This window comes from Hemitrygon akajei, chromosome 14 (assembly GCF_048418815.1).
Source record: "Hemitrygon akajei chromosome 14, sHemAka1.3, whole genome shotgun sequence".
Taxonomy (NCBI): Eukaryota; Metazoa; Chordata; class Chondrichthyes; order Myliobatiformes; family Dasyatidae; genus Hemitrygon; species Hemitrygon akajei.
This window is the reverse complement of record NC_133137.1, coordinates 18,722,147-18,747,201: the sequence shown is the minus strand read 5'-3', so window position 1 is coordinate 18,747,201 and position 25,055 is coordinate 18,722,147. Positions and strand designations below refer to the sequence as shown.

The window sequence follows — 25,055 nt, the reverse complement described above, 5'->3', positions numbered from 1 at the left end:
ACCAGTACATTTTGGTCCAGTTATGTGGCTGCCCCAGTTAGTGGAAGTTTCATGGAAATAGCTAAAAAGATCTGAAAAAAGATGAACTACCATTTAAATGAGTAACTAGTTACGTATGTAAATGAAAAACAGAACAAATTGGAACACTATCAATACTACTACAGTACTATAAAACTGAGTTTTAGTTCCTAATCGTCATCGACAGAGGAATTCAGACAGTGTACGCTGCCATGTTCTTTTGATTGACTACAAATGAGCAAAATCAGTGCAGACACCTCGTGCAAATAACTGGATGCCTTCATTGCCTTCCTGCATGAAGTAGTGACATAATCCAACAATGAGTTTCCCGGCATCCTGTGTAGTCACTAACTCAAATTCAGTTGTGTTCTCTTCATCACTTGCCCGCAGCTTTTTGAATTGGCGTCCGTTAGCCCAAATGGATGACCTAACACAAACACATGCAATTGACGCCCGCCATTTAAAAACAGCTTGTTCTAAGCACAGTTAACGTGTGCTAATGGCCACACAAGTGCAAGCAACTGACGCTAGTTAGAAACTGTTTGACAGCAATCTCCTGTCCCAATTAAGCGGCAAAGGGTCCCAAATAGACCAAGTGAATCCCGGCTATTTTCTTGATTAGTTTTTGTTCTTTAAGAGTTGTTCCAATTAATCAGCTGGCCCAATTAGCCGAAATCCACTGTACATTAGAGCAGTCTACCCTTTGCAAAGGTTTTGCTTATTTCTGGTGTTGAATCTGATTTCAATTGTTTTGAAAAGACAGGGTGTGTCTTTTCAACTTGATTGCCTAAAAGAAAAATTAAGGCGGTTACCTGGTCTAAGGAGTTTTAACCAGTTCAGATAACAACTTTCTGCTTCAATGAGAAACATGATCTGGTTACTTAACTTGTTTGGTTGCTTTCCCCCAGTAATTGCATATATCCAGGAAACACTGAACTTGAACTAGGTTCAGTGTGTTGCAAAAAAAAAAATTGGATTTCTTTTTAAAAGGTATTATATAACACATATTAAACTGTATCGATAAGACACATGGGACATGTGAACACAACTAATTTCTAGAATCTTTGTGAAGAGATTACAATACTGTATTATGCCGTGACATTTATGGTTGTGAATACTGACTCCATAGTTAGTTAATTGAGAAATAATGCAGCGGAAATGCTGACATGAATCTATTCATGTGTAAAGGTTGTAAAAAATAATGTAGTTCTTACTTGTCCTTGAGAAAAGTCTATTGCACTTCCCCTCAAAAGGCTTTTATTGGTTCAAGTACCTTCATAGCTAAAGAAGGTGTATCTAGAATGTAATTTGCAACTTTTTTATGCACTTTTGTGTTGTGTGTAGCATTGGCACCAGATGAGGTCTTTCAAAAAGATCACAAAATTGGTTAAGGATGTGTGCAAACAGTGTTGATGTAATTGCTGCCTTATGTGTTACCTGTGCAGGGGTGGACGGGTGTAGTATCCTTAGCACAGCTCCCATAACTATTCCCTGCCGCACTTTACTTGTGGTGGGGAGATACCCCCGGCACTTCAGTTGCCATGAGGGAGAGGATCTTCACGTTTGTACATTTGAGTCTCCTTCCGCACCAAGGTCAGCGACTCACCATGACTCACCTGTGACACCCAGTAAGTACCATGACCAGCCTCCCTGAAAGGTGCTCACTGAACCAAAAACAATGTTACTTTCTCAGTAACGATGATGGCACGCTGCCGAAACGCCACTGCAGCATCAACAACCTGGGTTCATTTCCCATCGCTGTCTGTGGGGAGTTAGTACGCTTTTTCCGTTATCAGCGTGGGCTTACTCCGGGTGCTCCCCTCATTCCAAAGAAGTAGGAAGTTAGTGTGTAACTGGGCGTCATGGCTCCTGGGTTGGCAGGGCCTGTTACCCTGCTCTATCTTGAAATAAATTGATCGTGTTCAGCTGAACGCTTGCTGTTTGAGCACAGGCTGAACACTGGCTTGTTTAGGGGTCTGACTCCACACTGAGTTATGTGGCTGTGCTCATGTTCTGTCACCAGCAAAGTGACTCAGATACCACTGAAAAAGGATCTAGTGTCTTCCCGGTGTATATGACGAATCAACTCTTCTCGGGCTTCCAGGTATCGATTATCACTGACATTTTTTGAATGGTACCTGTGACCTTTCTGGCAAAACATGGTGAATCAATCCCCCTCCTCTCTCTCTCTCCTCTCTCCCTCCCTCTGTTCCTCCATCTCTCTCTCTCCTTGCTCTCTCTCTCTCTCACACACACACACCCCCCCCCCCCGATGAAGATGGCAGCTTGCCATTAAAATGTCGGTCATAATCGATATCTGTACCTGTCTGAAAGCCTGAGCAGAGATTATTCCCCTTTAGTACTGCTGCTTTTGTGATTGTTTTTGTTATTGTTTTCTGGGAGCTCGATACTCAGGTGCAAAGGGTAAAAGGTGCTTTGTATGATGATTGACGTCACTTTGCGTGATGATTGGTGTCATGTTGCTGTGAAAAGCCTTGGATGCATTAATGTGAGTCACGGCTGGAAATGTTTGGGCCAGCTGTTTGTTTGTTGCCATTCTGCTGGCTGTGATTGCTCCTGCCATTCCCTTCTGGGGAGAGTCACCTTTGGATTGTGCAGCATGAAGAATCATTATTAGCTGAAGCAATTCCAGTATTCCCATGTGAGGCACTTCCCGATTTTGGCGCGGCATCGTAGTGGTTAGCACGACGCTTTACAGTGTGAGTGACCTGGGTTCAATTCCACCACTGCCTGTAAGGAGTTTGGATGTTCTCCCCGTGACCGCGTGGATTTCCTCCGGGTGCTCCGGTTTCCTCCCAGAGCCCAAAGATGTACCGGTTAGTAATGATGGTAGTAATAATGTAATGAAGGTAGGTTAATTGGTCACTGTAAGTTGTCCCGTTGGGGCACTGGGGGATTGTTGGGTGGGATTGACATTCCACACTGTATCTCAATAAATAAATTAGAGACAGGAACCTGGCCTAAGTTCTGACCAATGATAATATAATGAAAACATGGAGGCAGCGTTGTCTGTTAAATTCTGTGTTGTGTTTGTGTGAATCTTGGATGAGAGTCACTGGATCTTTTCTCCGCCTTCCGCAGACAGAACAGCCAAGGAATGGATCTGTCGCCTGTTACTGGATTGAGGCAGAAGGCACGGGTAGCTTGCACAGTGACCTTGTGGAACGCAGTCTCTGTACCAGCTCGTCCCCATGACTCGATTAGTGACAGCCGGGTAGTGTTTCTGCAATAAACTCGCCGACTAGGCTGTGTATGTAGGGACTGTGGGTGTTTGTGAGGATTGTTTCATTTTGTGTACTTAAGATAGTTGTACAACTGCAGCGCTGACTTTGTTACAAGGTCATTTTCTTTTTGTTTTTAGAATGAAATTGCCTCTGGTACTAGGATGTGAAGCGTGGAATGTAAACAAATGTTCATATAACTTGAAAGGGGAATATTTCTGAAGCAACACAGATGCTTCAAAGCACGCTAGGCAGTGACTCTGAAACTTTGGTAAATGTGGGTGCCAGTTTGTTTGAGAGCAGACAGATCCTGCAACTAATTAACTTCTAGGTGTGCCTCTCTTTAAAATTAAGTGAGAGGAAAAGCAGGAAACATGTTGGTATGGTTTTTTTTTATTTATTTAAGGATACAGGGTGTTAACTGACCCTTCTGGCCCAAAAAGCCTGTGCTGCCTCATTACAATCATGTGAACAATTAGCCTACAAACCCTTAAGTCTTTGGACTGTGGGAGGAAATCAAAACACTCCGAAGAAACCCATGTGGTCACGGGCAGAGCATACAATCTCCTCACAGATAGTGGCAGAATTGAACTCGGGCTGCTGGCACTGTAACCTCAAAGTTTGAAGTACATTTGTTATCAAAGTATGTAGACATTATACAACCAAGAGACAATCTGCAGATGCTGGAAATCCAGGGCAACACACACAAAATGCTGGAGGAACTCAGCAGGCCAGGCAGCATCTATGGAAAAAAAGTACAGGCAACGGGCTGAGATCCTTCGGCAGGAACCTTTGCGGCTCAAGATGTCGACAGTACTTTTTTAGTTCCTCCAACATTTTGAGTGTCTTGCATACATTATACAACCTTGAGATTCGTCTCCTCACAGGCAGCCACAAAACAAAGAAACCCAGAAGAACCCATTTAAAAAAAAGACCATCGAACAGCCAATGTGCAGAGAGAGAAACAGAAGCAAACTGAGCAAGCAATAAAAATAAGTAAGTAGTATTCGGAACTGAAGTTTTATGAAAGACACAAAGCCAGGCATCGCTGCAGCCAGAGCAGGCCTCAGCCTCAGTTCAGTGCAGAGCCAAGTCAACGTCGCGGGCCACGGACACAGAACCATGATGCCCGAATCAAGTTTATTATCACTGCCTTAGGAGATAAAATTTGTTATTTTGTTGCAGCAATAAGATTAAAGTAATTTACAAAACAAACAGTGCAAAAACAGGAATAATGAGGTAATGTTCGTGAATTTATCGTCTGTTCAGAAATCTGATGGTGGAGGGGGAAGAAGCTGTTGCGGAGTCTTTGAGTGTGGGTCTTCAGGCTCCTGTGCCTCTTTCCTGATAGTAATAAGGAGGAGCGGGTATGTCCCAGCTGGTGAGATTCCTTAACGATGGATTCCACCTTGAGGCATCGTCTCTTGAAGGCAAATTAACAGCGATAATGTTAACACTGATGACGTCCTCTCGTACGGTGACAAAACGTTTGCAAGCGACTTGTCAAGATCGGAGAACAACCCAGCAGAGCTACCACCCTCTGTGTCCTCTTGCGATTCTGCGCATTGGAGCTCCCGTACCAGGCTGGGATCTAACCAGTGAGAATACTTGGCACCACACATTTTTAGAAATTTACAAGTGCCTTTGTTAACATGGGAAGTCTTCTCCAACTCCTAACCAAGTGGAACCACTGATGTGCCTCTGTGTTTGGGTCCAGGACAGGTCTTCTGAGATGTTAAAGTCCAGAAGCTTAAAGCTGCTCACCCTGACCCTTCAGTAAGAACCGGTGTGCTTTCCTGAAGCCCATAATCAATCTCTTGATCTTGATGACACTGAGTGCAAGGTTGTCGTTGTGATGCCACTCGACCAGCAACACTGGTGTCAAATGTGAATTTATAAAATGTATAGATCTTAAATCAGTCCCATAGTACAGGAGTGGATTGCCTGCTTAAATTTGGAGTCAATATTCCCTCTAATTTGCAGTGACCAGTGTGCGCTAAAATCTTGTGTTGTGCAATTTTTTGCCCAGTTGCAACAACATTTTATTTATAGAGGTATTCATTTTAACAGGTGGCAGAACACTGTCAATAAGAACTTTGATCTCCTTTGGGTTTGGCCGCTTTTGCTCTCGTTCACCTGCTAAAAGGAAATGTGATTGTGTACGATCGTGAACTCTACTTACCATGCCAATAAGGTAGAGGGTGACAACCTTTTGTGCGCGATTTAAATTCCTTTGTGTGTTAGTAGCAAAAGATGTGTGTGCACACACACCTTAGAGAGAACATTGTGTAGAATGAGTTTGAACTTTCTTCTCATTTGAATGTTACCATCTGAGGTGAATTAATCCTTTGGCCTTGTCATTGTGTATGAGTTTGCATTATTTTATTCCTTGATATTATGGTTTTATAATAAAAGTGAAGCTCCATGGATATTTTGATTTTTAAATTCTACACCTCAACTTACATAAGCGTTACGAGCTCTTGTTTCCTGAGATAGAAGTTTATAATACAAATTCTACTCTGTTCCTGATCATAAAATATCAGCGGACTCTCTGTACAAAGACTTGCATTTATATAGTGCTCTTCAAGACATCAAGTGGCTATCCAGAAAATGAAGTGCTTTTGAAGTGTGGGAAAAGCCAGTCGCTGTGCACACAGATGGTAATAAAATGAATGACCCGGTAATCTGTCTAGTGATGTTGGTTGTAAGCATTGGTTAAGGTAAAGGTTACGCCTCTGCTTTTGTTTATTTATTGATATACAGTGCGGAATGGGCCCTTTCCTCACTTTGAGCCACGCCGCCCAGCAACCCCTAATTTAACCGTAGCCTAATCACGGGACAATTTACAATGACCAATTAACTACCAACCGGTATGTCTTTGGACTGTGGGGAGGAAACCCACGCAGTCACGGGGAGAACGTACAAACTCCTTACAGGCAACGGTGGGAATTGAACCTGCGTCGCTGGTAATCTTCCATCTAATACCATGTTAACACACACACCCAGCTGGTTATCCTTTGCCGTTTCTGTCAGTTGCAACAGGATCCCACCGAGTCCCATTTTCCCATCACCATCCCCTTCCGAATTTTACTTCCTGCTGGGACCATTTTCTTTGTGACTTCCTGGCCCATTAATCCCTTCCCACCCAATCTCCCTGTGCCCTCGCACTTTCCTCTGTTACACTCGTCCCTTACCTCTCACCATCCAGGGACCCAAACAACCTTTCCAGGTGAGGCAGACTTTCACACCTCACCTCCAACCTTATTTATTGCACTTAGTGCTTGCACTGTGGCCTCCCTTCGCGTTCCTCAGACTTCTCCACCTTATCGGGGAGCTGAAATGCCAAATGGAAGAATAACACGTCCTAGGTTCTCACTACCTTTGTTCATTTCCACTGTCAACACCCCCTCATTGCACCTGCTAGCCCTGTCTTTTCCCCCTCTCTTCTGTACACTGGCTATCTCCTCTCTACACTTAGCCATGATGTAGGGTCTCAACCCAACACATTGCCGTTCCTTTGTCTCCCTGGGTGCTATTTGACCAGGTGAGTTCCGCCAGCCGTTTGCTTTTCACTCTTAATATCCTGGGAACTTCTGTGTCTCTGAGAAGGCCTTGGTTCGACATCTCATCCCAGAGGCATCACTCCATTAGTTTTGCACTTGGTATCCGATCAGATTTGCAGTCAAATTTTCTGAATGGTACCTGTGACCTTTCTGTCAAAGCAAAGAGGATGAATTTTACTGAGGCCCACCTGAGGAAATACTATATTGCTGAGCAACAACCACAGAATACTGGAAGAACTCAGCAGGCCAGGCCTCGTCTATGGAAAAGGGTAAACAGTCCACGTTTTGGGCCAGGACCCTTCATCTCAGTTGCTAGATTGCTGACCCTACACTTAAGTGTCACTGCAATGAATGCACAACAGCGTCTCTCCTTTCTTAGAAGTTTGCATAGATTCGGCATGTCATCATAAACTTTAACAAACTTCTGTAGGTGCACAGTGGACAGAATCCTAACTGGTTGCATCACGGCCTGATATGGAAACCCCAACGCCCGGGAACAGGAAAGGCTACAGAAGGTTGTGGACACGGCCCAATCCATCACAGGCAAAGCTTCCCTACCATTGAGTACAATTACATGGAGCAAGGCCACGAGAAAGCAGCATCCACCATCAAAGATCTCCACCATCCAGGCCGTGCCCTCTTCTCATTGGGCAGGAGGTGCAGAAGATTTAGCTACCCCACCACCAGGTTCAGGAGCATTTATTGCCCTACAACCATCAGGCTCCTGAACTGGCGTGGATAACTTCAGTCACCAGTAATCTGAACTGATTCTGTGGCCTATAGACTCGCTTTCAAGGACGCTTTGTAACTCATAGTTTCAGTGTTGTTTTTATTTGCTCAGTTTATCTTTTGTGCACGGGTTGTTTGTTAGTCTTTATGTATAGTTTTTGTCTTAAAATTCTATCATATTTCTTTACTTTCCTGTAAATGCCTGCAAGAAAATGAATCTCAAGGTAGTATATGTTTTTGATAACAGATTTACTTTTACCTTTGAAAGTTCTTTTGATGTTGAACTTAGTTGAACTTAATAGATATCAAGACACCATTTAAAGAAGTTGGGAGTTTTGCCAGTGTACGACCTACAAATATTCCTAACCAAAGCTGCCACAAATAAGTGAATCAGTTGTTCATCTTATTTGCTCTGTGTGTATAGGCTGCTGTAGTTGTCTACAGACCTTCAGAGATAATGTTTTAAAGAAGACATTTGTTGGCTTCATAGTGGGACATTTTGAGAATCCTTGAGAACAAATGAGAGACCATCTGTCTATTCACCACTCATTACTGCATGCTATCCCATTATGTTGATTACTAATATTATATGTTGCCTTGGAGCATGTAGATATTGTCCTACTTTCAGTAGCAAATAAGTTATACAATTAAGAATGTTCCCATTTCCCATTGCGTCATGACTTTTTGGAAAGAGCGAGAAACCAAAAAAGAATAATATTTTAAAATTATTAGACAACTTTTAAAGCCTTTGAGACTTTTCAATGATTTAATACAAATGTAATAGTAACATCCAAGTTGAAGAGCTATGCAAAAGACAAAAAGACAGAATTTAGTAAGCTTTATTAGGCCCTATTAAGGCCTAATGTTGATTGCTTGAGATTGGATTTCAAATATTTTTATTTTCTTCTTGTTCAACCGTTATAACAACCGCTTGATTTTTTTGAAGTTTGAAATCCCTATATGGCCAGACTTCTCTTTATCTTGTCTTCTTTATCTGTGGGTAAAGAAACACATACTCCAATTCCGGTCTCGCTCATCTTTAAATTTAATTGCTCACACTCTGGTGACCATACTTTTAATTGCCAAGGCTGTAGATTGTGAAATTCCTCCTTCACTCCCTTTGATTTCTTACTCTCCTTTCAATAATCTGCTCAGAACCCTTTCCCTTTGACCGAACCTTTGATCATCGGCCCATCATCTCCTGATGTGGCTTTCCATCCATCTTGTTTGGTAACACTTCTGCGAAGTGCCTTGGGCTGAAGGTAACTTGTTGATCTAGCGACGGAGGTTTGGGGTAGTTCACTCTTTGGTCCTGTTTACACTGCGAATGGGAGTTGTGGCCTTCCCCTGCATGGCTTTATCACACAGCGTTCAGCTGGCCACGCATCTCATCTGCAGAATCAGAATCAGGTTTGTTATCACTGATGTATACAGCGCAGTTTGTTCTATTGTGGCAGCAGTCCAGTGCAATATAAAAGCAAATTACTGTAAGTTACAATAAGAAAAGTATAACAACAAATGCAAAAAAAAAGAGAGAATAAAAAGGTGAGGTAGTTGTTCAGAATTCTGAAGGTGGAGGGGAAGAAGCTGTTGCTGAAACGTTGAGTGTGTATCCTCAGGACACATGTACCCTCTCCGTGATGATAGCTATGAGAGAGGCCATGTCCTGAATGGTGAGGGTCCTTAATGATGGGTGCTGCCTTCCTGAGCCATCACCTTTTGAAGATATCCTTGATAGTGGCAAGGCTGGTGTTCATAATCAAACTGGCAATCCTCGACAGCAGGGCTTTCTAACCTGGGGTTCGCGGACTCCTTCCTTAACGGAATTGGTTAATGGCACTGAAAAGGTTGGGAACCTCTGCTCTACGGACACATAGAGATAATTGCTTGAGAGTTTGGTGACACACTAAATCTCCTCAGCCTCTCAGTGAAGTGTAGTCACTGGCACGATTGCATCAATACGTTGGGCCCAGGATAGGTCCTCTGAGATGTTGATCGCAGGAACTTGAAACTGCACACCCTTTCCACTGCCGACCCCTCGATCAGGACCAGTGTACCTTCTCCCAACTTCTTCCCCTTCCTGAAGTCCACAGTCAATTTCTGTGCCTTACTGATGTTGAGTGCTCAACCTGCCGATCTATCTCATTCCTGTACGCTTCCTTGTCGTCATCTGAGACTCTGTCAACAACAGTTGTGTCATCAGGAAATTTATAGATGGCATTTGAGTTGCGTCTAGTCACACTGTCATGAGTGTAGAAAGAGAAAATAGTGTATGATCGGGAACGTGAATTCCACAAAAAATGTTTCAATCAGTCTGTAAAGAGAGAACATAGTTAAGCATATGACAATTTTAATGTATAATAAAATGATCAGCCTAAGGGGGCAACTTTTCAAAATAAGAATTGCCTTGGTTTTAGCTTTTAACAATATCTCAAACCATATATAACCGTGCAACTGTGACAGCTTGGCAGAGCTTGCCATCTCAGTGAATAGAGAGGCTGGGCACAATCTGAATGACTTATAGAGCTTTGAAAGCAATCCCAGCTGTTGGTAGAAGATGCACAATAGCACATTGTTGGCGTTTGTCTTGGTTACTGTCCCTCACACAATGATTTATAGATGCTCTGCAGCTGGAATGATAAGGTAAAGTTCTGAAGCAAGTAGAAGCCAAAAGCAGATTTCTGAATAAGAGCTGTGGAGGGACACATAAATTACTTTGTGTTAAGTGAAGTCATGTGTGCCCAAAGACGTACCAATTGGTAAGCTAATTAGTCATTGTAGATTGTCCTGTGGTTAGATTAGGGTTCAGTCGGGTTTGTTAGGCAGCACGGCTCGAAAGGCTGGAAAGGCCTACTCCAGGCAGAATCTCAATAAACAAGCAAATAAATAAATAGCATTAAAAAACCACAAAATGCTGGCAGAACTCAGCAGGCCAGACAGCATCTATGGGAAGAGGTAGTGACGACGTTTCGGGCTGAAACCCTTGGTTTCGGCCTCCCATAGATGCTGTCTGGCCTGCTGAATTCCGCCAGCATTTTGTGTTTATTTATTTCCAGCATCTGCAGATTCACTTGTGTTGCAAATAAATAGCATGTTCTATTTAAGTGAATGTTATTGTGCAAACTGAGCAAAGGGAAATGTTCGTGTTCAGGGTACTGTGAAAAGCTTGTTTTCTGTGCCATCCAGTACAGAGTTACTTTTAGGTTAAAAAAAAATAGACTTTGGCAAATACAAAGTTTGTGCGATGCAGGTAGACCAATGAAGTGAAAGTGTTATAACGTGGTAGACTGGGAGATCAGGAATTCACCTTTTAGTACACGAGAAAGACCATTCAGGAGTCTGATGGCAGTGGGATAGAAGCTGTCCTTGATGTCTAGCGCTCTCTGACGCTTGTATCTTCTGGCAGACAGGAGCAGGGAGGATGACTGTGATTAGATTAGCTTCTTTTCCCCAGCAGCAGGAAGCACGGACGGAATCAATGGACGGGAGGTTAATTGCAATGCAAATGACACATACACAAATTTGAGCTGATGAGATAATGTGCATAAAATCGTTTATCGCTATCATCTCTCTTTTGGAGAGAATAATCTTTAATCATTAGAAGGGTTTACAGTCTTATAGTCTGCTACACACAGAGAGTTTTGGCCAAGTTGGCTTGTTGAAAGGTTGTTAGTTCTGTTTGGTGATCAGGAAGGGACTTACAGTACATCCGCTGGACACCAATATCTACTTGGATGTCAGTCTACGACATCGGTCTCTGCTTTTAAAAATTGCCTCTATCAGGGTTCAAAGACCATTGTTATCCGACTCATATGCCCTTATTGATGCATTCCTGTTGGGGATCTGTCAGCCTTTGTGGACAAACAACAAGTAAGTTATTAACTAAAAGATCAACTCTGTTTTTACTATATCATTCTGTAGAACATACTGTGATATCTGTGCAGTCGGCCTTTGCATTTGCATGAATTAATGCAGCACACACTAAGTGCTGGAGGGACTTAAAGCAGGTCAGGCAGCATCAATGGAATTGAATAAACAGTCAACGTCTTTTACAGCTTCAACAAATCGTCGCAATGCACTGCTCTACCGTTCATTACAAAAGTCATAGCTTGGTGTGGCCTTTCAATGTGCAACACCTCACACTAAATTCCACCCACCATTTTTCAGTCCATTTTCCCAACTGATTCGGATCACCTTGCAAGCTTTGATAGCTATCCTTGTTGTCCACTATGCCCCCGAGTCTTGGTGTCATCTGCAAATTTGCTGATCCATTTGTTACGAAGCCCGTAACTGGGTCACTTACCAGCAAAGATAGAGAGGTCCATTGAAGTCTGATGATACTATTTTTAACAGTATTTATTAGTAAAAATACACAAAAATAATATCAATGCAAATATACAGATAATATACGTAGTCAATACCAAATCTAAAAGTGGGGGTATAATAATAATCAATAAGAAATAAGCTCTATCGTTGTCTAGGGGATAATGTATTGTCCGATGGAAATATAAAGTTCACTCAGTTCATGCAGGCTGCAGCCTTTGGGGACCGCTGGGTTGCAATGGTTGGAGAGAGAGAGAGATTTGGGAGAAAAACTTGGCGATTTTCCTTTTATGGTTTCGATCCGTCAGGAGTCTCGTTGTCGTGGCCGTTCCCTTGTGGCCTCTCCTTTAGCTAAACCATTCTTCCGTGGTGAGCCCGCCAACCCAGGCAAGGGAGGATGCACACGAGCCCCCACCGGCTGTCGCTATTAAACGCTGTCACGGGATTTCTAGCGTTTCTCCTGGTGCGTCTAAAGGGGTTGTTCCCCAGACCCTCTTTTATCCTTACTCATGGGGTCTCAGATGTCAATCAGGTTGGGATGATGCAATCCCTCAACCAGCCCACTCTGGTCGTCCCCTGAGGGGCTTCAATGAATAGTACAGTACTCAATACACAATTCCGTCTCCAAGAGACAATGGCCATTATCAGTGGTTCTGTTTCGCTGAGGTCAGGACACATTCCAAACATTGTGTATTCTGGACGTCTCTCTCTCTCATTTCCTGGGTCCCAGACCCGAATTAATAGCGATCTTGCGATTCTCAAAAAGGAGGGGGCGACTTTGTACCCTTCGGCCCCTCAGAGTTGCGTCACATTCGTAACACGTTTTACCCCATTGTCATCTAAATCATTAACATAGATGATAAACAACAATGGACCCTACACCGATCCCTACAGCACGCTACTGGTCACAGGCCTCCTGTCAGAGAGCCAACTATCTACTAGCATTATCTGGCTTCTCCCACTAAGCCAACGTTGAACCTGATTTAAGCTGGAGGAACTCAGCAGGCCAGGCAGAACCTACGGAAAAGAGTACAGTTGATACTTCAGTCCTGCTGAAGGGTTTTGGCCCGAAACATCGACTCTACTATTTTCCATAGGTGCTGCCTGGCCTGCTGAGTTCCTCCGGCATTTTGTGTGTGTTCCTCAGATTTCCAGCGTCTGTGGGCTTTCTCTTGTTTGTGATAGAATCCAATTTGCTACCTCATCCTGAGTATTAAGCAACTTACCCATCCTGACCGGCCTCCCATGCAGGACTTTGACAAAGGCCTTGCTAAAGTCCATGTAGACATTGTCTATCTGCTTTCTTTCATTTTCCTCCACCACTGCCCCTGTCAGCACATTCCAGGCACCCATGACTCTGTACATAAAAATAAGCACGTCCTGCTCATGCCCTCTTACCCTGTATGAGGGTCCAGAGGAGATTCAGGAGAATGATTCTGGATGAGAAGTGTTTGATGGCTCTGGACCTGTACTCACTGGAGTTTGGAAGATTGTGGATTGAAACCTATAGAGTATTGAAAGGTCCAGAGTCTAGAACCAGAGGGCACAGCCTCAGAGTAGATGGGCTCCCTTTAGAACAGAGAGGAGGAATTTCTTTAGCCAGAGGATGGTGAATCTGTGCAATTTGTTGCTCCAGACGGCTGCTGGGGGGCAAATCATTGTTAGCCAGAGAGTAATGAATCTGTGGAATTCATTTCCACAGGTGGCTGTGGAGGCCAAGTCATTGGGTATATTAAAAGCAGAGACTGATAGATTCTTGATTAGTAAGGGCATCAAAGGTTACGGGGAGAAGGCAAGGGAAGTTGAATTGGCCATTTTGATGAATGGTGGGGCAGACTCGATGAGCTGAATGGCCTAATCCATTCTGGTGTCTTATGTTCTTACTGTCCAAGTACTGAACATTTCACCTTGAGGAAAGGATACCAGCTGTCCGCTTTATGCCTCTCAAACTTTATAAATCTCTATCAGGTTGCCCCCTCCGCCTCCACCACTCCAGTAGAGTATTTGTCTGCATGGCCCAATCCCTTGATCAGAGTGGTTAGCACAATCGCTTTACAGAGCCAACAAGCTCTGACTGGGGTTCGATTCCCGCTGCTGTCCGTAAGGACTTTGCACGTTCTCTTTGTGACCGCCTGGATTTCCTCCAGGTGCTCTGGCTTCCCCCCACGTTCCAAAAATGTATGGTCAGGGTTAGTGAGATATGGGATGCAACGCTGGCGCTGAAGGCGCGACGACACCTGTTTGATTTGAGGCGAACGACGCGTTTCGCTCTGTTTCAATGTACCTGTGACACACAAAGCTAACCTTTCTAATCTTTGCTCTCCGACAGCTCGCTGAAGTCCGCAGCTTTCCTTGTTCTAATTTACTCTGTTGCCGCGGTGGGGATGTGCTGTGGGGGTTAATGTTCAAGAACATCTAGTACAGATGGTCCTTGCTGAAGTGGCGTACTGGACCTCGCCTGCCTGTATTAATACATGTTCCTTACATTTGTGATTTATTGTGAATATAAAAACAAGGATGTGATGCTGAGGCTTTATAAGGCACTGGTGAAGCCTCACTTGTAGTATTGTGAGCAGTTTCTGGCCTCTTCTGGTATGGGTGCACTTTAATGCACTTTATTTGTTATTGATGTGTGATTCATCAGTTGATTTTATCCTTACCTTCAGAAGTTATCGTGTGTTACGTGTGTTTTGTGTTTTGCACCCTGGTTTGAAGAAACTTTCTATATGCATTATATACGTTTTATATATATATATGTATAAAGTTAAATGACAATAAACTTCACGTGACTCGTGTAAGAAAGGATGTACTGACTTCAGAGAGGGTTCAGAGGAAGTTCACAAATAATTCCATGATTGAAAGGCTAATCATATGAGGAGTGTTTGATGGCTCTGGGCCTCTTCTCTGTCGCGTTCAGAAGAATAAGGGGGATCTCATTGTATATTGAAAGGCCTAGATAGAGTGGACGTGGAGATGATATTTCCTATAGTTGGGGGAGTCTTGGACCAGAAGACACGGCCTCAGAATAGAGATGAGGAGGAATTTATTAGCCAGAGGTTGGTGAATCTGTGGAATCTGTTGCCATTGGCGACTGTGAAGGCCAGGTCATTGAGTGTACTTAAAGAAGAGGATGGTAGATCCTTGATAAGGCAGGGCATGAACAGTTATGGGGAGCATGGGGTTGAGAGGGATAATAAATCAGCCATGATGGAACGGCAGAGCAGACTTGATGGGCCAAATGGCCTATTTCTTCTCCAATGTCTTATCTTATCAATTAGCCCTGCACCAGCAACGTTGGGAACTATGGTCATAAGCAGCAAGGTGGGACGGGATGCTTTTCAAATTAACCATACTGCTTATTTCATGAATAGCACTATGTTTGTACACCAACATTTAAAAATTATTATTGAATGGGATCCGTCAATATTGAAGCATGCAGCTGAGCTTGAGGGTTCTTTCTGCTTCCCTTACTTGCATAGCCCATCATGGTTGACAGGAGAAAGGAGCTGGCTTGTCTGGCCTCATATTTGTTCTGTGGCCTGACGAATCAGTGTGTAAATAGAAGGCGTTTTTCCTGCTGAGGGCGAGGGAGGGGATTCGGGACAGAAGTGAATAAGGTTCTTTGTAAAAAGCTCTGCGGCAAGTGGTAGCACCAGTTCAAACTGGACTCAGTTGGCTAGCATTTGTTAGAGCTGTGGACCATTTTTTGAGGAAAGTTGGTAATCAGTGCGTAATGTCATAACTTGCGAGCTAGTTCCATGTGTTTTTGTACTGCAAAAATGTAATCTGAGCTATAGTAGCAAAATTACATACTTAATCTTCAAAACGGAAGGAGAACTCCCCTCCTCCCCTCTGTCCACCTGCATTCCTAAAGTCCAGTGTGATATGCTGCTCTGCTCCCTAACACAGACTTCCCGCCTTTTAGCATCCGCGCTGCACTGCAGGACGGAAATCTGTAATTCAGATCAACTGTTACCCAGATTTTACTTTATTCAAAAGATCAGACTTTGAAAATGCAATGGGTGAAAAAAAAAATCAAGCTGTTTCTTCTATTCCTTCATGGACTCTATTCAAGCCTGTTTCGGGCACGAAACCAAAACAAACAGAAGTTTGTGTCATTAATGTAAATATTTGATGCTGTGGTCAGCTGGAGCTCTCTTGTCTACCGTCTGCAGGCCTGCATTTTCTTCTTCATACCTGACTTCAATGCCCCTTTCAGTGCCACCAATTCTTAAAATAGCCCTTTCTAAATGTGTTCCTGTGCAGTAAATCACGGAAACAGACAAGACAGTGTAATATCCAGTCCCTCTGGGGGCTGAGAACTGGACTTTGTGCTTTGAACTCTAGCGTCTCATACAGCACAGAAGCAGGCCCTTCAACCCAACTAGTCCAAGCCTACCAAGGTTCCCGTTTAAGCTGGTCCCACGTGGTCTTCTGATGTCCGTACACTCATAGAATAGTACAGCAATGCAGGATGGAGTCAGGCCTTTCGGCCCACTAAATCCATGCTGTCCACGGCTCCTAGACGGCTAGGAACTTCTCCTAGCCCTTCATCTTCTTGTCTGATTACTTTATTGAGTTGTTAACCAGTTCCTGTTTAGCTTTAGCCTCCTGCAGTGTAGTGATGGCTTCCTATTCCTTTCAAGATTGGAGTCAAATATTTTTCTTTAGGTTATTCATGGTAGTTATATTAGGAACTTTCTTCCATGTAGCAGGAGATGCAAAGATCTGTCACAAGTCTGAGAATAATTTGTTCCATGGCAATATTAATAACGTGTAAGTTTAGGTTTTTGCCTTTAGATACCTTATTTATTTTAACATGCAGATTAAGAAAATCATGTTTTAAATCCCTAAACAGCACCAAATGTTAACCTTTAATAGACAAGACAAGGCTTTCTTTGGCTATCCAAACCATGGCCAAAAAGCCCAAACTTTGGGATCCTGGTTTAAAGGCTTGAGGTTCTCTACAGTACAATGGCTTTTAAATCAGACTTGGAAACTCTCAGGTGCATCAATGGTGCCTCACGTTGCCATGATATGAAGACTGCGTGATGATCAATTATTTCAATATCTATAACTTGGCAATCTCACTGCCGCTCCGCTCGGCCTTGGACAACAGAGATACCTACATCAGGCGACTGTCTATTGATTGCAGCTCCGTTCAACACCATCATTTCCTCAGAGCAATAAGCATACTTCAAAACTTGGGCCTCTGTACCTCCCTCTGGATCCTGGACTTCCTCATCGGGAGACCGTAGTCAGTGTGGATCGGAAGTAACATCTCTCCCTTGCTGGCAATAAACACTGGCACACCTCAAGGATGCATGCTTAGTCCACTGCTTTACTCTCTTTAAACCCTTTACTGTACTGCTCAAATGACAACTATAAAATTGCTGATGACACAATCGTTGTCGGTAGAATCTCAGATGGTGACAGAAACGTACAGGAGTGAGATAGATTAGCTAGTTGAGTGGTGTCACATCAACAGCCTTGGACTCAATGCCAGTAAGACCAAGAAACTGACTGTGGACTTCAGGAATGGGAAGTTGGGAGAACTCTCACCAGTCCTCATCAATGTTCCTTCTAACTTGTAATGACCAGTGTGCGCAAAGATCTTGTTCTGTGCGATTTTCTTTTTGCCCAGTGACAACAATAGGTGCGTGCCGAATAATTTCTTCAATAAAAACAGTATAAGTAAGTCAGTTCTAAAACCTGCAGACAGGTCATTGCAAACTCCACGTTGTCAACACTGTCCGCATCAGAAACCGGAAAAGGAAATCTGATTGTGTACGATTGTGAAACATACTTAACCTGCCAGCGAGATAGAGGGTGACAACCTTTTGTGTGCAGCTTAAATTCCTTTGTGTGCTCGTGGCAAAAGACCTTAGAGGGAACATTGGTCCTCATCGAAGGATCAGCAGAGGAAAGGGGAGCAGTTCTGAGTTCCTGGGCTCAGCATCTCAGAGGACTGATGTTGATGCAATCATGAAGGAAGTGTGCCCGAGGCTTTGCTTCATTTGAGGAGATCTGGTATGTCACCAAAGACTAGCAAATTTCTGCAAATGTACCGCGGAGTGCATTCTCTACGGTTGCATCGTTTTGAGGGGCTACTGCACAGAATTGGAAAAAAGACTGGAGAGGGTTGCAAGCTCGGACAGATCTGTCATGGGCACTAGCCTGCCCAACATCAGGACATCTTCAAAAGGCAAAGTTTCAAAAAGGCAGCATCCATCATTAAGGAACCCATCAGCTAGAACATGCTCTCTTCTCATTGCTACTATCAGAGAGGAGATACAGGAGCCTGAAGACATGCACTCAACATGTTAAGAACAGTTTCTACCCCTCTGCCATCAGATTTCTGAATGGACAATGCCTAACCCATGAGCACTATCTCACTATTTTACCCTCTGTTTGCCTCTAATTTATTTTTTATATTTATTGCTTATTGTAATTTATATTTTTAATATATATTGCATAGTCCCTCTGCAAAAAACAACAAACGTTTGTCCTAAACCTGATCCTGATTCTGAACTTTATTCTGGAAAGTAATTGCAGAGTTCCAGGTGATCCAGAGCCAGCTGTGGGTTTAGAACTTGCATCTTTGCATTGTAGAAAGCTTTCCTGTCTGTTTCTTTCTGTCAGATTACGATACGTTGCATACGCTCTGTACGTATGATTCATGTGGAAGGATATCCTTTGGCGTGATCCATGTGAGCAGATTGTGCTTCTGAAGATAGAGTAATTTGTCAGCGCTGTTAGGCATCAGAATAACTAATTTCTGAGAATCGGACGTGTGGTTACTGGTTCCATTTGATTTCCTTGCTCAGGACCTCAGAATTTTAATTCAATTGACGTTTTTGAACAAGTACGATGCCTTTTCTCCCATGACTCTGTGGAAGGTTGAGCTTCTGAGCCACGGGATCATACCGCACAGAAATGGGCTGTTTGGCTCAACTATTTGCCGACCAAGATTCCCAGCTAAGCTAGTTGTATTTTCCAGCATGAGACCCATATCCCCATAAACCTTCCTATCCATACTGTACCAGCCAAGTACCTTTTTAAATGTTGTTAACCTACCTGTCTCAGCCACTTCCTCTGACAACTCGAGGAGTCAATCTGCATGTTTGTAAAAGTTCAAGACCATAAGATGTAGGAGCAGAATGAGGCCATTCGGCCCATGGAGTCTACAATGCCATTTCATCACGGCTGATCCATTTTCACTGTCAGCCCCAATCTCCTGCCTTCTCTCCCTACCCCTTCATGCCTTGACTAATCAAAAATCTATCAGCCTCTGCCTTTAATATATCCAATGACTCGGCCTCCACAGCCGCCTGTGGCAACAAGTTGCACTCTCCGGCTAAAGAAATTCCTCGACACCTCCATCTTATAAAGAGGCAGTGTTCTCTTTTCCGCAACTCTCCCCCACCATAGGAAACGTCCTCTCCACATCCACTCCGTTGGGGCCTTTCAACACCCGAGAGGTTTCAATGAGGTCACTCGTCATTCTTCTGCATTCCAGTGAGTACAAGCACAGAGCCATCGAACGCTCTTCATCCAAGCTGTTCAATCCTGGAATCATTTTCGTGAACTCTTTGAACCCTCTCCAGTGTCAGTACATGTTGGTTATATATGTTAATTCTATTAAATTTTGCAAAATGAAATTTTTTTTAGTAGCTCACCAAAAGAAACTTTGGGTCAAATTGGCATTGGAATAACTTTTTATAAGAACATAGTTACTAAAAAAAGTTTACGTACATCTTTAGCATTCATGCAGTTACCATTGATGTACATTATGCATGGCAGGTTATGAAAGATACTGTAAATAATAGGTGGCTGAGCTTTACTGGCCAGTTGATACATGATGGTCCTGGAGATTGTCTCTAAACAGATGGTGCCAATGAGTCTGCTGCCTTCAGTCCTTGCTGTTTCGTTACCTGGCGAGTTCAGTTGAATTAGCACAGCTCCCTTCAGTTGCATTCAGAGGGCTAGTCACAGAAATTTTACATTCAACTTGCGCAATCACTCCTTTGAATGAGAGTCTAGCTTCCATATTCTCACAGTACCAGGCTCTAAATCTTTTTAGGTGTTCAGAACCATTAAATATTGCTCAATGTTTTAATCTTTGAAAATCTTTTAAATGTAACATGTGTTCTATATCCATGGACTGTAGCCGTAGGATGTCAGAACAAGTGTTCTTGTGCCAGGGTATTAAAAATATTAATATTAATGTGGTGCATGAATATTAATTTTTTTAATGCTCTTGCACAAGAAGACCTTGAGATGTCCCAAAATGCCTTGCAATGAATCTAATTACTGTTTTATTGCAGGAATTGTTGGAATATTCATCCTTGTTTAATAAATAACCCAACATAAATTACATTTTCAGGAACCTTCACGGATTTATTCCTTAGCTGTAAAACAAATATGCAATGTAATATGTAATGTGTAACTGAATTACCTGTGACAAACTTTTAAAAGTATAGTTTTTGTAATGGTTGCAAATGACTGAATAAAAATGTTTATAACACCTGTGGCCACAATCGTAGAGTGTGCCTTTTTCAGTATAAGTCAGTGCTCTACTTCCCAAATCGTGGCGTTGACTGGTATTTGTAGTCAGGTTCCATGGTTGTAAAGTTACTAGTTTGGGAGTTTTTGAGTATAGCCAGCTAACTACACACAGCCCATCTGTTCCACTGCTAGGAGATATAACCTTAAGTGCTGAAACTAATATCTAGACTCTCATTAGCTGGTTACGTAAGTTGTTCCCAAAAATTGGATGCAAGTTAGAGTTGGAGATCAGATGCGTATCATCACTTACCGGTACTTTGTCCTTGTCTTTGTGAGGAACTTTCAGGCTGATTTTCTCCTTTCCAGTTGACTGTGTGATTATTTCATAGGCTGGAATCCTATAATTTCCCCTTGCATCCACAATATATATTGCATCTTGTCTGTGGGCATCCTTTCTATTGTGCCCTTGGATCTGAGCAACGAAGGAGAATTTGTTGGCTCACCTAAAGTGACGATCATTTATTTCCTCTTTTAAAAGTGAAGAGAATCGAGGGGAAGAGGGAACTTTCCTGCTAATAATCTGCTTGAGCTGGTGTGTTCTGTCTCTGAGATCAAGAATGGGGAGTGGCATTGTGCCAAGACAATGTTTTAGATATCGCAATCGGATGTTTCCTTCGAGATATGGGTTTTACTTATCCCACAAGAGGTGCTGAACAATATATTCGGTGGTGTGTGTTGTATATAGTCGGCCTCCTTATCCGCTGGTTCCGTATGTGCGGATTCAACCAACCGCGGATCAGGAAAACCCAGAAGTTCTCTCTCCAACACTCATTGTTTGAGCATGTACAGACTATTTTTTCTTGTCTTTATTCCCTAAACAATACAGTATAACAACTATTTACATAGCATTTACTTAGTTTTAGGTATTATAAGTAATCTAGAGATGATTTTAAAGTACAGGCAGTCCCTGGGTTATGAACAAGTTCCGTTCCTGAGTCCGTCTTTAAGTCAGATTTGAAGTTGAACGGGTACATCCGGTATTATTTAGCATCAGTTAGTCAAACATTTGTCTGAATATATAGTATCTATTTTACCTTTCTATGCATATAAGACACTTAAGAAATGTATGTATTTCAATAATTAAACCACTACGTTGCTTAGTAATAATTGTAGCTTTCATCGGGGCAGGGCCTTTCACATATTCCATTAAAATACTGACTGTATCCTAATGGTTTCCCAATGACCGATGGTGTTTCACCTCTTTCCGATCGCTTTATTACTTCAACTTTATTTTTAATCATGATCGTGATTATTTTCGTGAACAGAAACACTCTGGAATCAGAGCAGCGCTGCTGGGTCCTAATGTCCACTGCACTGAGACAGGTTAAATAAGGTCTGGGGTTCCGCTAGGTCCTAATGACCACCTCACTGAGACAGGTTAAATAAGGTCTGGGGTTCCGCTAGGTCCTAATGTCCTAATGTCCACCGCACTGAGACAGGTTAAATAAAGGATTTGAGCATCTGCGTTTTTCGGTATCCGTGGGGGGGGGGGGGGGTCCTGGAACCAATCCCTCGCGGATAAGGAGGGCCGACTGCAATTTTGTTACCTGCTGGTGCTAAGGGTGGTACTTTCAGACATAAAGTGCACAGATCAAAGGAGTAGAATATAATAACCTTTGTTATTGTTGGCATTAATTGTAAATGGTGATAACATTTACTGAACAATTAATTATGCTGTGGAGAGGAAGCTACTAAAGAAGCTGCTTCTATCAATTCACAATCAGTAGAAGTATACGGTTCCTAGCTGACCTTTAGTTCCCATGGCATCAAACAGTCTGCCAGCATTTTGCTGATGTCAGTGTTTAGATCCTGCTGACAATTGTTATCTTTTCCTCTCTTTCCTAGGCTGCCAGTATCAGTAAAGCTATAAACAGCCAGGAGGTACCTGTCAAAGAAAAGCATGCACGCAGTATCCTTTCTTTTAAAAGTAAGAGTACAGGTAAAGCCAATGAAACTGAGTACTTTAACTGGACTTGATAAAGTCACACTCTTCGTTTATCCCTGTCAAACGAATAATTCAATGCTCTGGGTATTAAAACTTCTGTTTGATCACCATGAGGTGAAGAGCAAAACTTTCCCGTGGAGGGTCTTGGTCCGAAACGTTTCCGTAGATGCAGCCTGGTCTGCAGTGTTCCTGCGTGTGTTGCTTTGGATTTCCTGCATCTGCAGATGTTCTGTTGATGATGATTGGAAAACATTCCTCTGATGTGCACGAACAGAGTTCTCCAGCTCCACACCTTACATCAGTGTGCCCTTTCCACTTTCTGCACCGTCCGTTCCTAGCTGACTGGTCAAAAGGGTAAAAGTAAACCTGAGATAGTGGGGTGACACACCTTTTAAAACAGATAATGGGATTTTTAGAACACTGCGCTTGAAGTGAAAAGAAATGTGACATTCATTCCATTATATGTATGAACATTTCTCTTCAATTCAAGCAGGTTAACTCTGTTTCTTTGTGATTTGTTTTTACTCAGCCATCCTTTCTTCATTTGTGGCTATACACTTGTCTGGCTTGTCAATCTGAAAGAGGAACACAAAGGGAATGACAATTACCCAGAGATATGTAGAATAGTAAAACCCTCATTTGCACTAACAAAAATAGAATACATCAATATTTATCATTCACCCAGACTCCGCTCTTGATGAGCTTTTCCATCATTTTCATTATAATTGATCAGCACAAGATTGTCCTACCCAAATAAAGAACCAATTAAGAAAACTGAACCAAATTCTATTTTTGTTTAATAAATTCAATACAATATTTTTTCAATCTATTTTGTACACATTTAGAATGAGAACAGACACTTTGTCAATGATGCTTTGCCATTGAATGTGTTATACTTGCTAATATGTAATGTGCTATTAACTTACAAGCCAACTGCTTTAAAGTATTCATTTGCTCATATGGCAATTGCTGCATGAGTTACAGGTAGTTACAAATACAACTTTATGAAATATGTATTTTCTGATGGTTAATTTATTAATGAATTTTGATGATTAGCGGTGGAAATATTTTTTATTCCATTCTGCCATGCCTGTTCAGACAAATGGGTTTTCAATATGATGAGCTGGGTTGCATCCAATTTCAAAGAGCAGATTCTTTTAACATGCAAATTAACATGGTAGTGTTTGCTTAAACTAGAACGGTCCTGAATATGTCTCTTACATGAAGAATTAATTCTACCTTAAGCTGCTGAAAATAACTGATGAGTAATTGGAATGAAAATGCCATGTTGCCAAAATCCCTGTAAATGAAAACAGGATTTGTGATTGTGCCTGTGATCAGGAACTTGCATTATGGATGGGCAGAATATTATTTGTAAATGACTGAGCAGGGTCATAGTTAACTCAGCCATTTGTGAATTTCCTTGACTCCTGCTGAATGAATTATATTGGGAACTCACCATGAGAAGGGAGCATTTACCTTCTGGTCCTATGCCATTGGTCTTCCATTATCTAGCAGTTCCATCATGAGCTGGAAGTTCTGCCATGTTCTACACAAAGTTTTGAGAGATGGACATCCAAATGTAAGTTTTTTTTTCTCTGCTGCTTCAGGAGACTATAATAAAAGAAAGCTTAAATCTATGCGATTAATTTATATTTGTGTATAATGCATTTTGAATGTGGCTCTTAAAAATTGCTCCATAGAGTTTAAAGTCTCTGCTGTAATAACTGGAATCATCACCTAGCAGGCTTAGTGGTAATGACCCAATCATCTTTGTGATGTTGAATGAAAGAGGAATATTTCCTAAAAAGCTTATAAATAATCTCTGCTTTTCATTGAAGCAGTACTGAAAATAAAGGGGCCTTGGTTTATCATCTCGCCCAAGGGCTGGACATAACAGTCCTTCAATAACACAAGTACATAAGGCCCCTAAAGTCGCTCCACCAATTGATGACTTTGTTTCTAGAACTTCATATCCTGAAGTTCCCTAAGTATTCAATAATTGGTCAGCACAAGATCGCCCTACCCAACTAAAGAATCAATTAAGAAAGCTGAACCGAATTCTATTTTTGTTTATTAAATTTAATACAATTTTTTTTTAGTCCATTGAGTTTGTACACGTTTAGAATGAGAACAGACACTTTGTCCATAATGGTTTGCCATTGAAGGTGTTATACCTACTAATATGTAAACTGCAATTAATTTATAAGCCTACAATATAAATCCTTCCTACTTTAAATTATTGTTTTTATTCGTTCATACGGTAATTGCTGCATGAGTAACTGGTAGTTGCAAACACAACCTTATAAAATGCATATTTTGCAACCATAAAATACGTCTCAGCCTAGAATATTATCAATGACTGAGCCCTTGATCGTAAAAAATTTCAAAGTTATACAACCCTCTCCATTCAGGAGGAGCTTGCCATGTCAGCTTTCAGAAGTTCTACGTAAGGCAGCAGTGGATCTTGCTTAATATCGAAGTCCCTCTGTCTAGTTTGTTTAGTTTTGTGTTTCGTGTGCATTGGAGGCATTTCTTGTAGAGCATGGGGAGTATCATTAAAGAAATGAATGTCTGAAAATCATCGTCAGGTGAGGCGGAATCTTTACAGAGGGAAGCAGAGTTAATGTTTCAGGTCAGGAACTTTCCATCAGAATATTTGCACTG

General features: G+C 42.2%; 1 protein-coding gene across 5 annotated transcripts in view; it reads left to right on the top strand.

Moving 5' to 3' along the window:
- The window catches only part of hip1rb (huntingtin interacting protein 1 related b), a 171,045-nt gene that overhangs the window by 62,299 nt on the left and 83,691 nt on the right, over positions 1-25,055 (top strand). For all 5 annotated transcript variants that reach the window (XM_073065535.1, XM_073065536.1, XM_073065537.1 and 2 more), the window contains 2 exons: positions 22,289-22,353; positions 23,829-23,970. In XM_073065535.1, the coding sequence (XP_072921636.1) occupies positions 22,289-22,353; positions 23,829-23,970 (207 nt within the window). The remainder of the gene's footprint in view (positions 1-22,288; positions 22,354-23,828; positions 23,971-25,055) is intronic.